This window comes from Cupressus sempervirens, chromosome 10 (genome assembly GCF_028749045.1).
Source record: "Cupressus sempervirens isolate cs-2001-9-10 chromosome 10, ASM2874904v1, whole genome shotgun sequence".
Taxonomy (NCBI): Eukaryota; Viridiplantae; Streptophyta; class Pinopsida; order Cupressales; family Cupressaceae; genus Cupressus; species Cupressus sempervirens.
The window spans coordinates 702,329,235-702,347,605 of record NC_143127.1 but is presented as its reverse complement, the minus strand read 5'-3'; the positions used below and the strand labels follow the sequence as shown (position 1 = coordinate 702,347,605).

Genomic DNA, 18,371 nt, shown 5'->3' with positions numbered 1-18,371 from the left:
AGGGCCAGCATGGTCAAGATGAAGGGAGAGAGTGGGAATAATCCTACAATGAAAGGAAAATATGAAACCAGTAATAACATTCAAATAAAGTGACTAAGCTAGCTCATGGAAATCCTTTGTATAAATTCTTGTTGTCAAGTCAAGCAATGGACAATCGGGCATTGAAGTTGCCCATCTGAAATCCTTGGCCAAGATAGTTAATGGCATGATTATTACTATAATCACCAGAGGTCAGAGTGCTAGTAGTTGTGAGATAGGCTGACTGGAAAGTATCCACATCCTCGTCAGCTAACTAGTCGACACTCTAACACCAGGATGCTCAGTGGCTAGATAAGGGTGTCCCAAGCCAACTCCCAGGGTTGGGAGGGCCTTTCTCAATCAAGACTGTGTAGGGAGGTCCACAGTTCGAGGGTTAAGCCCATGGCAATGCTTCTCCTCTCTTCCAGATACCAAGGCTTGCACAACTCAGGGTCATCAATTGCTTATTCTCTGGTAACATTTTCATGTTGTTCGCATTTCATTTGATAAATATGTTGCTTTCATGTATTTGAATATTTCCTAAAGTCAAGAAATTAGTTTAGAAAATGCAAGTAAAATGGTAGTTATTAACAAAATGTCATGTGAATCTAGTAGTTGAATGGTTGTCAGTTTCTAATTATTTGGAAATGTAAATTACAGCTATCTCGTATTTTCCCTTCATGTGAAAGAGTAGAATAACATATTTAACTATATCTCTTTTCATTTGGTTAAGAAATATGGCTTTTCATTTAAGTTAATCGGTTATTAGACTTCAGATTTTTAGCATGTTACAATCAGCCTCTTATATTTTCCTTTAATATTTCGGCCTCTAAGATTCTTTTAGTATTTCTGCTCTTGCATTTGTCAAATGTTATCAAGATTGCAACTCATGCGCGCCACCTCGCATTTTATCCCATGCATGCAACTCCCTACTCAGGCTAGATTCCTTTGTAACCGAGCATGGTTCTATATTATGAAAATTGGCAGCTACTCGAGGGTTAGTTCTTTTTATCAAATCTCACTTGCAAACCATACTTTCCAACTAAAAATTCATATCACAATAATTATATTTTGTTAGTGACCGAACGTTGGCCCAAGAATAGCATATTCTTACTGCATCATCGTTCTATCAAGTTGTTTTCTGAACAAAACTCATGTATTCCATAATAGACTTGTACTTATTTCATATTTGTTTCCTAGCATATGAATCATACGATTTTTATAAAATGGTATATCATTCGTAAAAGCTTTTGTTCAAATGACAACAGATCATTGTGCATCTACGTAATATTATTTTTATGATCCAATTTGCCAAATTATTCATGCCAACCATCACGTACAATTGAGAATTTATCATGTTGGCCTTGCATTGAGTCGTGAGTTGCATTATATCTCCTTCAAGGGAGGCTACGTACTATGATATGGAGGGAAATCTATACATCTGTACACCCCTTGTACAGAGGCATCAAGATTATATGTATCTGAAACAAGGGGGCGTAGCCCCCTACAACAAACTATTTAAAATTCTTAAAAGTCGTGTCTTATTCTTATTCTCATCCATAGAGACTTTTTTCAAGACAAGGAAAACTATTACTTATATCATCCTGCAAGAATAATGGAAGATGGACAGTTACGCCAAGAATCATCAAGGATGGCCAAGCAACGCTGAGATGAATGGAGTAGTCGATGAACACTAAATTGTGGGACAACCCTACAATGAGAAAGGAGATTGTATCAGCATTAAGATAAGAAAACTAAAAATAAACCGAGTCATCTCATGGTTGGCAATTTGGGTGATGTCTTATTTGTCAAGTCAATGTCGATCGGACACACAGTGGCCATGTAAATCCCTTGCCAGGGTAGATTTAGAGGCAAATGATGTTTTTGTGATCACTAGAGGTCAAGATAACTCGCAATCGGATGGAAAGACGATTACAAGGGTTCTATGGTCCAATCGGTTGTGTAGTTAACACTCTAACACTAGGATGCTCAAGTGGCGGGACGAGATGGTGTAAACGTGCCTTATCTCGTGCAAGGTAGGGCCATTTCTTAGTAGAGAACGAGTGGGGAATACACTAGGTCCATGGTTGGGTGGTTAAGCCTCTAACAATGCTTCTCCTCTCCACCAATGCCAAGACTTGCTCAAGACAAAACGGGTCTGCATTCTTAGCCTAATATGATTTGATCTAAGCAAGTATTGCATTTCTTTTCATGTTTATATATATATATATATATATATATACCCAGTGAAATTTACTCCTTTCAGTTATATGAAATGATAGTTAAATGTTTCAATTAGTTAATAAACACTCTTTCGAGTAATTTATTTGTTATTGAAATTAAATAAAGGAAGTAAATCTTCAATTGTTAGTTTAGACATTTCAAAAGAATTTATTAATCCACTATAATTTATAACTGTTGATACCATGCATGTGATTATGTAGATAGATTATTTTTTATTGATAAAATATAAGGAAACTAAGGGTTAGGAAAATTTCATCCAAAATAGAGGTCCAGCTACTCTGCCACAATAGTCTTCTAGGGCTAGACTCTCTCCCACTTCAGTAGTTTTTACCAGTGTTGTTGGGAAAGGGAAGAGGAAGATGTAGTCTATTTTGATAGAGTACTTGACACTTGTATTTGCTTATAGTTTTACAAAGACAATTTGTTATTTTTTAGATTGCTTTAGAGTTTGACTGTCAGACTATGGCTACAAGTCATCAACATTCCACATGAGGATGTGATTTTGTATCCTATTTGCATTTATACATACCTAGATCAGCTTGTTTGACTCGTTTACTCATTTGACTCATTAGATGCAACTCCTTGTTAAGTTTTAGAAGAAAAAAATGCATTTCCAATTATTTTTAAGCTCTTGATATTTTCCCAAGAAGTTCCCGACTTATCTCTGATATTTGCCAATATCTTTTTTCTAGCCCTCAACGATAAGTTGTCAATAATGATAAGTTGAACTATGGTTGGAAGGGTACCTCAGAAATTATGTTTGTAGACAACACAAAGCATGGATGAAGAGGCTGCACCTTGGTGAATATTGTTACAATACCACAAATCATGTCTATCAAGATGTCACCCCTAATGACTTTATATGATTATGAGACTCCTAGTTTCATGGACATGCTCTTAAAAGATAGCTTAGTTTCACAAACTTGCTCTTACGAGATAGCCTAGTTTCAATGACTTGCTCTTAGGAGACAATAGCTTTCTATGGAAAAGGATTTGCTTCAAGACAGTCAAGACTAATGAAATCTTTGAAAGATAATTTAAAACAAGCGTAGAATCAGCAAAAGGTGTATGTTGTTCAACATAGGACTGAGTGCAGTTTTAAGATACAGGACATGGAGTACTTGAGATTATAAGCTTATAGACAATCCTCAAGTGGAACAAAGAAGCATAGATTTTATGGGTCATTCAAAGATATTACAAGAAATGGAGAGGTCACTTATGAGCTTGAGTTACCAAACAACAGTAAAGTTCATAATGTATTTCATGTGCCTAGGCTTAAGAAGAAGGCATTGGGGCAAACTATGACACCCTCTTCTAAATTGCTACCATTTCATGAGGAGGAGAAATTGATTCTAATTCATGAAGCCATTATTGATACAAGAGACAAAGTCCTTTAGAGGAGAAACATCACAATGTCAAGTCAAATGGAGGAATTTGCTAGTTGAGGATGCAACATGAGAGAATTAGCAGATTGTATAACATCCAAAGTTGAGATTGCTTCCGGACAAGCAATTTCAAGGAGGGTAGACCATAATTGCCCCTTCCTAAGTTAGTTCGCCTTGGAGAAATCAATTACCTATTCATGACATTCTCATAGGCTAATAAGTGGAGTTAGGAAATCTTGGAGATGTCAATAGAAGTAGAATCTTGTTTAGATGGGTATAAGGACTGTAATGTCCTTTTCTAGAGCCTTTTTGGACACTTTCTCCTATACATGCTATTTTTAGTAAGTCAATCATGAGCACTGACAAAGTCAATTGCTATTTTTAGTAATATCAATTGAGTTAATTTTGTTGTTTATCACGAGATTTTGGTATGGCCTAGAGTTATTAAATAACAATGTTATGAATTATAATAAAGTTGCATTTAAGATTTCATTTTATCACTATTTTATTTATAAATTGAAGGGACTATAGAGGCCAAGTATTATGTCAAAGGCGATTTATTTTAATGCTACATTAAGAGATGAAAAGGTAAGTGATTTTTTTAAAGCAAAAATTAATGGAAAAGCATACTCCCAAATAATAGCAAAAAAACATTCCTGAAAAAATAGTGAAAAAAAGTGTTTCTGCTAAAATAGCAATAGAAGTATTCCCGAGAAAATAGAGAAAAGCAAAAAAAGGTGTTATTTAAAAAGCATCTAAAAAGCTATAAATGGAGCACTGAGCTTTCATTTGGGCAAGTTAAATATCACTATTGCTTATGCTTTTGTTCTTGAACGAGTTGTGCTTCTTCTTGCTGGGATTTTGAGGACAAAAACTCTTGCAGGAAACATTGCTCATGTTGTTGAGAGAGACAATCTAGAGGCTTGGGAGTGACTTCACTACGAAAGCCACATTAGAGCTGACTAAGAGTTATTACTTCAATCCTCAACAGCAAATAATGCAAATCTGATTTATAGCGACTTTTGTGAGCAGTTTGGGGACTTTGGTTAGTGTGTTTATTGCTTTATTTATTGTTCTTGCTGCATAAAAGACCAAGCCATGACACTTTGGTGATGTATTGTGTGAGCTAGGGTTTGAAAAACTTTTGTATTTTCTAAATGTACCTGCAGACATTAATATTCAATTCCAGTAAATGGGCATGTTGAATTTATGCTTTATAATCTGAGTTAATCATGTGCATATTCACAGTTTCCAATATTGTTTCATTTCAAACTTGTATCAAACTTGAGTGATTAAGTTTAAATAATTTTTTATTTTCCTTTGCAATAAAAATCTGCCCTTCTATTCTATCTTCTCTCATCTCAAAAAATGCATTCAAAAATCAAACAAAAAAAATCAGACCAGAATAGGGATGCATATTATTACAAAAGGGACTTAAAGTGTGCTTGGGCAATACCACTCTTTATCCTTTTAATAGTAGTGTTTAATGCCCCCTTCCTAGTTTTTCCTCAAAATCAACCCTAGAAATAACAATCATAATAAATTAGGGTTAGGGTTAATTCTTACCAAGTAACATATATCTTAAAATAATGATCATAGATTTGAATCCTGTAATCGTAATAATAAAACATTGTGCACGCACGCACATGCACACATATAACACACTATATGTGTGTGTGTACTCATTATTAGGTTTAGCCCATAACACGTGATATTCATATACTATCTACAGGATCATTTCAACACATTAGAGGAGAAGCACATATGTCCACCTGAAGCAATCCCTTACTAAGCCCAAGAGAAAAACTTTGGCCCTCTTGGCCCCAATGGCAGGCAACATGACATCCATCCAAGGTCCCTACCTGGTGGAGTGCTTATATCTACTTTCCCTATCCATGCTTCGTTTCCTAAGATTTAATGGCCATCATTATATAGATGGAGAGGAGATTGTAATCAAGATTCCCTAATTATCATATCTAAGCCCAAGAGTAGGGCTTTGGCCCTCTTGCCCCCAGTGGCATTAAACATGGACACCCATCTCGACTACCTTGCCTAGATGGCAATTCTCGTGATTCCTCTTTCCCTTTGTAATTTCCCCATTTGTTACCAGCATCAAAATTTCAGGGATTAGCCTAATATTGGATCCTTGTAGGCTAATGAGGATGGTTAGAGGGTCTTCTGAGGATTGATTTGTCTCCAACATTCAGGGATTTATGGATTTGGCCTTCGTTTGATATCATTTGGACTCCATTTGCCATACTTACTATGTATGGTAAGTCAGGAGTAATAAAGATGGAACCTTTCTATTTTTAGAAACTGTATTTGGTCACATGGGGAATTATGAGAGGTTCCTATTTCAGGCAACATGACAATTAGACAAGTATTTCAAGAGATATTAAAGTTCAAGTGACTTATGTGATTTATTATAATTTTTTAATGTTATTATAAAGTTATATGGTAACTTATAATAATAAAGTCACTTTAATATTATGAAGTGTAAATATAAAGTTACTTTATGATTCAAAAGTCACTTTATGCCAAAAGTAACTTAAGTGACTAAAAGACGAAATTGGCTTTTTATCCCACATTGCCTATTTGTTTGTGTCTTCCCTCATATCGAGGTTATAAAAGCGTGGAGTTACATTGGGATTGAAGAAGGAATATATGTTATTATTCAAATGCTAAAAGGTTGCTTAAATGTGACTCGGCTCTTTCTTAAGGACAAAATCCCTTAAGGAGAAGAGCGAGGCTGGACGCAAACCCAGTAACTCACACTGCATATTCAGACTGAAGTTCGCATTGATACATCAGAGATTTGTAGGAAGCTGGAGCTCCAAAAGCAGGTAGAGGAAATAGATGACTGGAGACAGCCCACGGTACTAGTGACATACAGGCCGGCAGCAGATAGACGGGAGCATAGTTGGCAGACAATGAAGTTTTGTTATTGAATCCGTCACAGCAGTAGGGACTGTGTGAGTATACACAAGCAGACAGTGTAATCGCTGGAAGGAGTCTGGAAAGCACATTGTGGCACACTCTTTCCACGGGGCAGAAGAATAAAGAAGACGTCTTCACAGGTCTGGCTAGACAGCCCGCAGGCAATGCATTGGAGGCCACCTGAGTTATATTCGAAGTTCATCACGGGAGTATAAGAGTTCATCACCACAGGCTGCCAAGGTAGATACATGCTAGCTGGATGCATAACAAGATTTCAATCCAGTCGGGTGTCACGTATAGAGGTAGGCTTCCCTTAGTCGCATGTGCATGGTATTTTGAATTGCGTAGAGCAGGATATTAATGTCTTTACTATTAGTTCAGACTAATAATATCAGACCACCTACTGTTGTTGTATACTCAGTATGAAATGAGACTCAGCTAAGAAATTGTGGAGTTTAAATGCGTTCTGACAGCATTATTATTTTCTAAACTTTATGCATTGATATCGCTGCCATACTGGTTTCACCATACTGGATGTTTAAATATTAAAATAAATCTGCGGTTTACCATTTCTAGTAACAAGATATATATTTCAGAACTGTTCTGTGTACTGCTGTACTGGTTTGGCATATTTCAGTTGTATCAGAGCTTAATACCTGGGTTACATGTCAACTGTTTGACAAAATTCTGCTAGTCCAAGTCTGAATAATTTGATCAGAACAAACACGAATATTTCAGTGGTATCAGAGCCAAAACATCCTGCCATCTTGTAAAGTCTATTCAGAAAGAAAGAATTCAGTATTCAGCCTGAAAAGATTATTAATTTTTGAGACATTCACCTTGGTGTGAACTGCTGTGATATACTTTGGCAAGGGTTTCATCAGATATTTTATCTGACACAAATATTTGCAGTTCTAAATTTTTTATCAGAATTGGAGAAAACAAAGCTATATAGTTAATATTGCTGCTCGTTCTTCTACACAAAGAGCTTATTTGCTGGAGAGTGGAGAGAGAACAACTTAGCACTGGAGATTAGTGCTTTTGAAATAGGCAACAACAATCTTAATCACTTCCGTCACACTTGATATCGGCAAATATACTGTAAGCGGCACACTTAATATTCTGTGAAGCATTGGAAGGGAAAATTTAATATCTATTATGATGGAAGTTCACAAATAATTCATTGATACATGTATTCTATATGAAACCAAGAATAGATAAAGATAATGGATTGACAAATTAAGCATAGGCAATGATAAAACCATAAGAATAACTATTAGATGACTAAATGCTAGAATAACAATCCTGACATCAAGAGAGTCTGATCTGGGTATTCTTACGATTGCTTTGGTTCTGATAATTGAATATCACTGCTGAAGAATGTCAATGGTCTTTTCTTTCCTTTGATACTGTTGTATGTACTTGAACTACTGTTAAGACAACTCTTATCTATATTTCCTTTTCTTCCTTCTGATCAATGTTGCTGATTGTATTCAGATTGCTGTAAATATGAATTGTTGTTTGTGTTTCGTTGCTTGCTTGATTCAGTTAAACTGCTCTTGTGCCTTATTGTCCTTTCCATCTCTTCTTCAAATTGGTCACAACCTTTCACAATTTCCACCCTTTTGGGAGAGTCGTGTCCTTCCATACTTACCACCTTTTGGAAGAGTTACAACCCTTCATAACTTTTTCAATTTGAAGGAATCGCTTCATTATTTTATTCTCCAATATTTCTTTTATTTTTCACTCCTTCAAACTATTTCTTCTCTCTAAACTTCTCCTTTTAAGTCTGCATATAATTTCCTTCTCAATTTGCATCAGCATATTACGCTATATCATATATACATCTCTTCATTTCTGCATTTTTCCCAATTTCACATCTGCATATACTCCTCTTCTATATCTGTATATACATTTCTTTTAAATCTGCATATATTTCTTGTTTATATCTGCATATACTCTTCTTAAACTTCCACTATAAACTCCTCTTACAATTATGCCTTCAACTGTTCTTTAATGATCTTTCCTCTTTATCTTCTCATTTGCAGATCTACAAAAGTAAGTCTTGCATCACTCTTGCTCCTTCACATGCACTCTACTTAATATATCTTCCCAAGAGTGATGTCCCTTCCACTTTCTTAATTACTCCTTAACTAATCTTAATTCTTGTTCTGTATTTCTAATTCAAGTTTCCTTCTGAATTCTTCAACAATTCCAACCTGATTATTCCATTTTCCATTTTCCAAATTTCCTTGCTCCCTCCATGTCCCCTTTTAAATGGGCTCTTCTCATATTTGTATCTTATGTTGAGAGAGTCACAATTCTTCATTACATGCCTCCTGACATTTCACTAAACTTAACTTGTAATTATATATTTTTTATTATTATTTGTTATTATTGCTTTATAATATTCGAGATTTATTAATTATTATTTATTTATTAAATACTATTTTAGAAAAGTGGACATGAAATAGTGATTAACGTTCAGCTAGAGCTTGGGTGCATAAGTCAGACAACTATTTGGCTCTTAAACCTATGGCTGAGGACGAGGCAGTTTGCCACATTGCATTTGAATAAAGTTGCACATAGGTGGTATCGTGGCCATATTACCTTGGGTCACAAATCAATTACCTCCTATGATGAGTTTACTAATAAAGTCATAGAGACATTTGATTCGGACCTTGACTTGCACTTTAGGGAGTTGGCAATTTTAAAACATGGTACAGTAGAGGCTTACATATGGGATTTTCAAAGGCTACCAATTATGGTTCCGAATATTAAAAAGAGGAGGTTCACAATCCTTTTAGTGGAGGACTAATGGAGCCCATTAGAGGATCGATTAAGGCCTCCGATCTACCTAGTTTACAAGAGACTAACCATGGAGTCGCTACTCCAAGATCCTAAAGTTCCTGAAGTTAGGCAAGTTACCCATATCAGATTTCAAGCAAGATATGAGTGACCTCGTTGTAATGCTAAGCAAGGTGATGAAAGAACCACAAGGTGATATTTTTCAACCTTGGATGTTCCATTTCATTGATAAGCTCCTATTTGGGGAAGCATTGTTTACATGGGTCAGTATTATCAATGTCAATATCATGAAAACCCTAAAAGACACCAAAGCTTTCTACATGACATTGTACCTTGGTTACATGATTGCTAGAACATTCAAATTCCCAGGATTGAAGGTCTTGGGAAGATTTGGAACCAAAGAAAGAGAGTACATGTGCATGCACGTTGTCCACAGGTTCCCCTGAATGTAGTTACAAGGACTTTAAGATGTTCAATGATTTATTCACCATTAGGATCATGAGACAACTACAAGGAGCTCCGCAAGTGAGGCTCTCAGAGGAAGCAAGAAAGTTGATCAAGGAGCATGGATCGTGGTACATTGAAAATAATAAGTTAACATACATTTGTCTACTTGGAAACACGGAGTGCCCAACAAGATTGCCAAGGTATCCAACAAACAAGATGATTATCATGGAAGTCGCCTCTCTCCTATGATAGAATTCTATAAAATAAACACAAGCCAGGATTCATTCCCATTTAGTCTTAATGTTGAGGTGTGTTTATCCCTAGCAGCAACTGAATCAGCAGATACAAAACTAAAGAATTATGGGCTAGGAATCTATGAGTCAAGAAAGAATTTCGATCCCATGGGTAAGATTAAGACAACATTCAGGAATCAGCGCATCCACATCCCATATTTAGAGGACTATTGGGCTAATGCGAGTGATTATTTTGAAGAAAAAAAAGAGAACATTTTCAAGATTGACAGCAGATGAGATCAAAAGGTACAAATAGATAGAGATTCCAGATCAGTTAGAAGATGATGGCAATGTATTTAGATGTGATTTCAAAACCACCCCAAACCACAAGCTAGAATCAATTAATTGGGAGAATGAGATGGAGATATGCCAAGATGCTTTGATTATCCCAATTTCTCTTCACACCCAAAAGTGGTTGGATAGGACTGTAGAATTGGCAAAAAGAAGGTCATGCTTAGCATATGATAAAATGAAATCAGGACAGCCTCAAGCATCCAGTGGGCGACAAGGGGAATCTGACAAGAAGAGAAAGAATAGTGCAAAGGTTTCACCAAACAAAAATTCAAAAGAGAAAGGAATCAAAGTTGAGGAACCACAGGCAAAGAGACAAAAGCAGATAGCTCCTCCATCTAAAGAAAGTACCACTTCAAAGCAAGGGAGAACTATGCAAGGCAATTCAAAGGAAAGGTAGTACACTAGGAGATCTCTTCTAAATCAAAGGATAGCATAAGTGAGAGTTCCTCAAGATAATCACGTTGGAGCGCCTCCAAATTAGAAGGAATGCTTTCCCCTACAAATGATAATAATGACGTGATGTTTGATATTGAGGATTCCCCTCATGATGGACAATCCTGCCTCCTGACAAAGGTCTTAGTGAAAGTGTTGCAATCCTCCCAATTGAGAGCCGAAAGAAGAAACCCAACAGAGTGGGGAGAGGGCACAACACCTAATTGGTTATGAGCTACTTTGCAAGATGAGCAAAACATTTTTTACAAGGACTAATAAATAACATTGAAGATCTTATTCGGCTAGAAGAAGAAGAAAATCATTTGGCTGAAAGAATGCGAAGGTGATTAGAGATGACTTTGGGACTCACAAAGTCCACATTGCTATCCCGAGGGTGAACAAAGCCAAGAATGTTATGCAAATTTAGGATTATGAGATACGAAGCATGATTTGGGGACCACTACGAAAGAGGCCAAGGAGGGTCTTAAAGCCATGAAAATAAGGGTGGAAAATGAAATTGCAGAAAAAAATAAGTACAAACAAGAATGTCAGAGGCTGATAGCATTTTCCAAAGATATCTAGAAACCAGTTCAGCAAGTAGATCCCTTCATTACACCACCACTTGTTCTTGAGAGAGGAGATATTGACAGTATAGAGAGTGCAAAAATCGCACTTCAGGAGACTCGATATTGGGTGGACAAAATTATACTGGGCGGGTTAGCATTCCTCCCAAGGTCAATGGAGCAATTTCAGGCACTCGAGTGCTTAGGGCTAGACTTCATGCCTTCATCAATCTTTGGAACGAGTTGCAACCTATCAAAGAAAAGACTATACCTCATCTACGGGCCATGGTGGAAACTCCTAAGCGAATACTAGTGACAGGCACAGTGATTAAGACATGAGAAAAGGTTAGCATAGAGGCATGGCACTTTGATCTAGCTCACAGGCTAGAAATTTTGGTAAGGATAAGGAATGATATTGCTCATCTTGGTATTTCTGTCCACAACATAATTACAAATACTTTGGGTGTTATTGCAGTAGCCTTCACCTTCAAGGAGCTTAATAGAGAAAGCGTAGACTTAGAGATCCTAGGTGACAGATTGAGATCTTTTAGTGGTGGAGAGAACAGTATCATCAGGGATGAGTTTTTGGATAATCTCTCATCTCTCAAACTTCTCATTAATTCAGTGGAAGACAATGCAGTTGAGTGGAGAAACAAAATGGTGGCAACCAAGAATGAAATAGTGTAATCTCTCCACTTCAAGGATAGAATATAAGAGTAAATAATAAGAATAAATGAATTAACAAAATAACGATAAATATAAATTATTATATTATTCATATAATAATGAAGAAAATAATACAGTAACAAAATTATGTAATAAAATTTAAATAAATAATAGATGTTAAAATAAATATGTTCATAAATAATAACAAATAAATAAATATTAATAAATGATAACATAATTTATGTTAAATAGAATATAATCAATATAGCATAGCATAAATATAATAATATTTAATTGATATTAATTAAATATTATAAATAAATATATAATCAAATAATATAAATAATAAGAATTATTAAATAACAATACAGTAGATATAATATCCAAGTTCGGCAACGATGATATTAACCCATTGGTGATTCATCTGAGTGTTTGATTCTAATTTGCCCCACATTTGTGGTGCCCTTAGATTGGTTGCTACTTTCATGGAATTTTACCATTGGTCTCACTTGGGATGTTTAAATCTCATTGGTTGATGGTAGTAACAAACCTAATTAGGGGTAAGATTCAATTTGGGCCATCGATTATGATTTAATCTTGGTCGTCAATTGTAATTGAGCTCCCTGTATGAGGACTACTCTCATTTGCAAAGGTTAGGTGTTCAAGTTGTTGCAAGAATAATGCCCAACTTTGCTCGACTCATCATTGTTGTGTTTTGCATGGTGATAGTTATGGTCAAGTTTGTGTTATTGAGTGGTTACCTTAATCCTCATTTAGAATGGAGTTCATTACAAACTTGTTTTCTATTTCAAGTTGTTGAGATAAAGTAGAATAGAATTTTCTTCAAGTAGTTTAACTGAATGAAGGTAGTTGTAGATGTTTACTTGCACGACTCGAACAAATTCAAGCCACTAGCCTCTTGTTGATGTAAGCGTGCCTTGTGTGGTTAGTCGGCAAACGATAGTACATAACTTCAACTGGTGTTGAATCTTTAGTTTACATCAACTTAATGGGATTCAGAAGAGAATATTGACTTGAAAATATTCAAATATACCTTAGAAGCTTGCATTAGGTGAGTCAAGTCGTTGATTAAGCTCCATCTAGTAGAGTCCAAGCCATTCACAAGTCCTTGCATTCAAACCTAGAAGTAGAGATAGGAATCAAGTTCAAGAAAGTTGAGAAGTCAAGAATTGAAAATCAAAATAATATTTTCATTGCACATTTTGTAGTCGTATCCTTAGAAGTGCATTGTCAAATCTTGAGAAAGGACATTAGTCCCCAAGTGATAACCAGCATATCACATTATTTCGTGGAGCAAGTATCCACAATAGGAGGAACCTTGAAGTCATTCCATGATCTTAGTTTGCAAGAATAGCATGAGAGATGACCTTATGTCAAGAGAGGATTAACTATTTGATGTTTCAATCTGAAACACGTGATATTTAATTTTGCATGTTGTAGTGGAATAAAAGTCTCATCAACAATAGTCTACAATGAGACAAAAAAATCTGATTTTATTGTTAAATTGTTAATTTATTGATGTTTCTAACTTGTGAATTGTTTTCATTCTTGTAATTTGTCTCAATTTTTTTTTTTTTTTAAAAATTCTAACTTGTTTGCAAAAATGTTTGCTCACAAGATATAATATACCGATTCTCTTAGTCTTGAAATATTTACGGGATTTCATAAAGAGCTTAGGCAGGTGAAGCAAGTCATACATAGTAAGGATTCTAAGTTGAGATTTCATTGAGAGCATATATTGATAAGCCCATTGTCACACACAATGAAATACTCTTAGTTACCCAGTTCTCCCCTTGGCCCTTCGAACTAGGGGAATTTCAAACCGGTTCTTGGTCTTGGTTCTGGTTCCACTTGGGTTTGAACCCAAGCACGTTGGTTCCTTCGGGTCAAACCTAGATCGAATTAGGGCAGACCCAAGTAGACCAAGTGCAAACCAAGTACAATTCCATTGGGAATATTCTATAATTTAGTGCAAAAAACAATTATTATAGAATTTGAATAAAGATTTTTAGCATTACAAACTAAATTTTCTTAAATTCAAATATTTATTACATCAAATTAAACTAGCCCTCAAGATTTCTTCCACTGAAATTTTTATATCCAATTGTTGATAATGGCCCCTATCCAAATAATTGGAAGCTCTGTATAGTGACAAATCATATTTGAAACATTAAACAACATCTTCAATAGGTGAAGGGAGTTGCAAGTTACTTATATAACATTTTTCAAGTAGGATGTTAATTACAAACAAACAAGCTCTTTGTACAATGAAAAAGTAATATGCGTTGGACAACTTGGAAAGCAAGAATGTTATTAATGCAGTTGGTCCCAGCAACATTGACAATGTTTGTGAACCAACTAATGCCTTTGATGAAGAAGAAGAAAAAGATGAAGATTTAGACAATACGTTAGATGATTGAAACTTAGCATTAAGTTATAATTGTTGAAAGTCCAAACAATGATACTTGAGCTTGATATATTTCAATATTTTGGTGTCGCTAATAAATATGATGCTAAGATTACAAGTTTATAGTGTTTTTGTTTTTTTTATGATACTATGTGGCATTCTAATCTTAATTCATTTTTCTACGCTGTATACATATGTGTGTGTATATCTATCTGTGTGTTTGTGTGTGTTTTACATGTTTTACCAGAACTTGAACCCGAACTCAAACCGATAACTTAGGAAATACAACCACCACCCCAATTCATATAATATCTTGTGCTTCGAATCCCAAATGGTTTGTAGCTAGGAAAGAACCTCCACCTAATGATGAAGAGGTGAAAAGGGGCTCACAAAGGCCCTTCAAAACATGCATACTAATGAGGAGTCAAAATTATTTTGAACACAATAGCTAACCTTTGTCAACTTTGTGGTCAACTTCTGCAAAAAAACAAATACCAGAAAAAATAAAGGTAACATTAGCTCAAACTAGCTCTATTGGACGGTAGACATTTACTCAAAAAATGCATGCACTCAAATTGAGGATTCTTAATCACCTCCTTTTGTAGGTTGATAGCTCCTTTGCCACAAAGAAAAATTGATCCACATACAACTTCATTCAATCAATCAGGAGGAATAGATTTACCTCTTGACTACAAAAAAATTGGTGGGCATACCTAGTGCCTTGTAACTTCAAGATCAAATGATTTCTAAGTATCGGTTTAGTGATGATGACTTAGGCTTTGACTCCAAATTTCGTGCAGTGTTAACATATGCTAATTAGAGGCATATGCAATTTTTCTATGATTTATCATTTTGTAATTGAAACTTGTAGCCTTTGGATATTTTCTTGTAACTTTTATGACATATATGCACATTGTCAATGAAAGAAATTAAATTTGTTACTTTCTTTGCCATTTTTCAAATTAAATTGCAATTCAAATGTATAGTTCTCTATTAAAGTTTTATAATGTATGTGCATATGCCTTATCATTGTTCATTTTAAATTTCTAATTTTATTTTTTATTTTTTTTAATTACAAACCATCCCCTAAAACGTGGCCTACTAAAAAACCATCTTGAAAATGTACCTCCCCATACATTTTCATCCTCTTCTAGGAAACTTGATTAAAATAGCTTAGAATCCATTCCCAGATTCTTGAATTTGAACAAAACATCTCAAAGAGATTATATAGTTGCAATGGAACAAAACTGGTAAATGTAACTACCAATCCCTACTATAGAGTAATGAGGACCAAAAGAACAAATAATGGTCTCTCATCAAAGTCCCATTACAGTTCCATTAATGTGTTCAAAAGAGTGACAACTGCATCAATAAATGGAAATGTTTTGATGCAAAAGCAAATTTTCACAAACAAATTAATTTGTGGATTTTTTTTGGGTGAGGTGGAAGCAGCGAAGGGGGTAAAGTTTGTTAGGTTGAGAAGTCTTGCAATCAACTGTAAAAGCTCCATAACTCTCCATAGTTTTCAACATCTGAACAAGAAAATGAAAGAAGATGCCAGCCTGTTTTTTTCCTTTGCATTATATAAGGTTTTGAATCTTGCATTGATCTATAACTTCTGAATGAAAATCCTAAAATTAACATCCTCTGTAAATTCCATTTGTATTGTTGGAGATGCTTGCAAGTTTTGATTGATGCTTGCAAGTTTTGATTGGCATTCCAGCAGAGAATAAGACGTCCTCTGCATCCTCATTATTTTCTAGAGTTTTATAACAGGCTATATGACTATTGGAATCCGATGGCTAAATTCAGAGCGCTATATTAATTTGGATGCAAGTTGGATAATTGCTTAATTTTGTCTTGAGATAACTTACAGTTTATATTTTATGGTATTCATCAAATTTTTCAATCAATCAATATAACAATTCAGGCTTTTATTACCAAATCTCAACAAGGTTAAGAAAAAGCAAAAAGTGACTCACAGGCTGTGTTCCTCCAAGACTGTGCTTCAAGGCCTGACCTGTTGCCTTGTTGACCAGAGCAAATGAAGGATAACTACGCTCGTCCTTCACTTTGACACTGAATGTCTCATCCTTGATCCATTGCTACCATCAGTTTAAAAACAATGACAATTGAATCAGACATTGCATTACCCCAAAGCCTAGAGCATACCCCAGCCACTGGAGTATAGTAACCAGCAAGCATAGAGGTTATTATTGCAAAGCTAAGTACAAACTCAAATATTATATTACCCTAAGTGCAAAGCATCAGCGTAGTAACCGAATTTAAAAATAAAAACTATAGATGCGAAACTAAAAAATACATGAGATAGCACCACCAACTAGAGCAACCTATCTACCCCACTATGGTAATCAATTTCAGAAGAAAATTCAGGAATCGTAACTCTAACCCAAAACAAAGAACCAACTCTTAGAAACTAAAACGGACAGATGGACCCACACAGAGCTACCTAAGAAAAAAAGGGCATTTCATACTTCCAAAAGACTGTGACTACAATCACTTTGATACGTTATACAGGTATTGCAGTCATGAGCTAACCTAACCATTTAACCAAGCATATGAAAAGACAATCAAACAAGTCTGGAAGATTTTTTAAATCAAAAAAACTCGTGAGAACAACCTTCTAAACACGAAAATGAACATACACATGCCCAAAATCCTGCACACTAAAAGTTAACTTAGTTCGTCTAATCATAACATGTCAAGCCCAGAGAATTAATCAACTGATCATAACATTTCAAGTCCATATAATTGAAAAACTGAACGCATTTCATCTGATCGTGGCATTTCAAGCTCAGCTAATTAAAAAAGTACCTGGGATTCATCGTTGGCATTGGCATGAACCAAAACGGCAGACCCATTTCGTACTGCAAGAGAAAACGCTGAATCAGCCTTGCACGAAACCCTCACAACCTGCCCACGAGGCAGATCCGGCTGCATCCTTCCAGGTCGCGGGAACGAACTTCCGGAAGGTTCATACCCAGGTCGCGGGAACGAACCTCCGGAAGGCTCATACTCAGATCGCCGGAACGAATCCCCGGGAGTATCATATCCAGGTCGGGGGTATGGGTTCGGCGGCGGAGGCCCAAATTCAGGAGTATTGTAAGATGGGTGTGCTTCGTGATGTATTACTTGACCAGTGCCCTGGTGCTCATGATGCTGCACGTGTGCAAAATGCTGAGGTGGGGGAGGGAATTGGCTTCCTTGGGGAGGGTATTGGGTTCCTGGAGGAGGGTATCCATATGGTGGATTGTTCGATTCTCGTTGAGGGTAGTGCTGGTGAGAATGCTTACGCCGCTCTTCTTCTTCTTCTTCTTCCTGGTGATGCTGGTGATGGTGAGAGTGGCCGAAGGGGAATTCCATTCCAGTTATCGCAATTCGATCCTCGCACGTCTTCGATTGTAAAACAGAGTGCTGAGCATGTACCAAAGCAGTTTAATTTGGAGAAGAGAATGATGATATATTGTATGCTTTCTTATCCAGAAAGCATATGGTAAAAGACAAGTGAAAATCTCTGCACATATAATTTGGGTATGAAGTTTAATGTATGTTTATTACGAGGAATGAGGAAATAGTATCTAGCAGGGATCCCGATAAAGTGTATTGGTTGATTGCGGGCTCTTTTTTCAAAAGCTCCTTCATCGTGTTGCGTTGGGATTGGGGCTAAGGTTGCGATTGGGGTTGGGGTTGGGGTTGGGGTTGGGTTTGGGCTGTTATGAAATCCGAGTTCAAGTTCTTCCTGGGGAGGTACTTTCAATTTAAGTTTTTTCCTAAGGAGGCCCTCTTGGTGTAGGCAGCGGCTATTGAGGTAGGAAAAATGTCACTATTATCAAGG

At 36.0% G+C, this 18,371-nt stretch overlaps 1 protein-coding gene across 1 annotated transcript in view; it reads right to left on the bottom strand.

The window, feature by feature from the left end:
- LOC149535758 (ricin B-like lectin R40G3) overlaps window positions 1–18,060 on the bottom strand; it is a 73,191-nt gene extending 55,131 nt beyond the window's left edge. The window contains exons 1-2 of the mRNA XM_089803961.1: window positions 17,351–18,060; window positions 16,498–16,620 (exon numbers count right to left, since the gene is read on the bottom strand). Of these exons, the coding sequence (XP_089660087.1) occupies window positions 16,498–16,620; window positions 17,351–17,899 (672 nt within the window). The 5' untranslated portion in view covers window positions 17,900–18,060. The remainder of the gene's footprint in view (window positions 1–16,497; window positions 16,621–17,350) is intronic.
- Window positions 18,061–18,371: the final 311 nt, after the last annotated feature.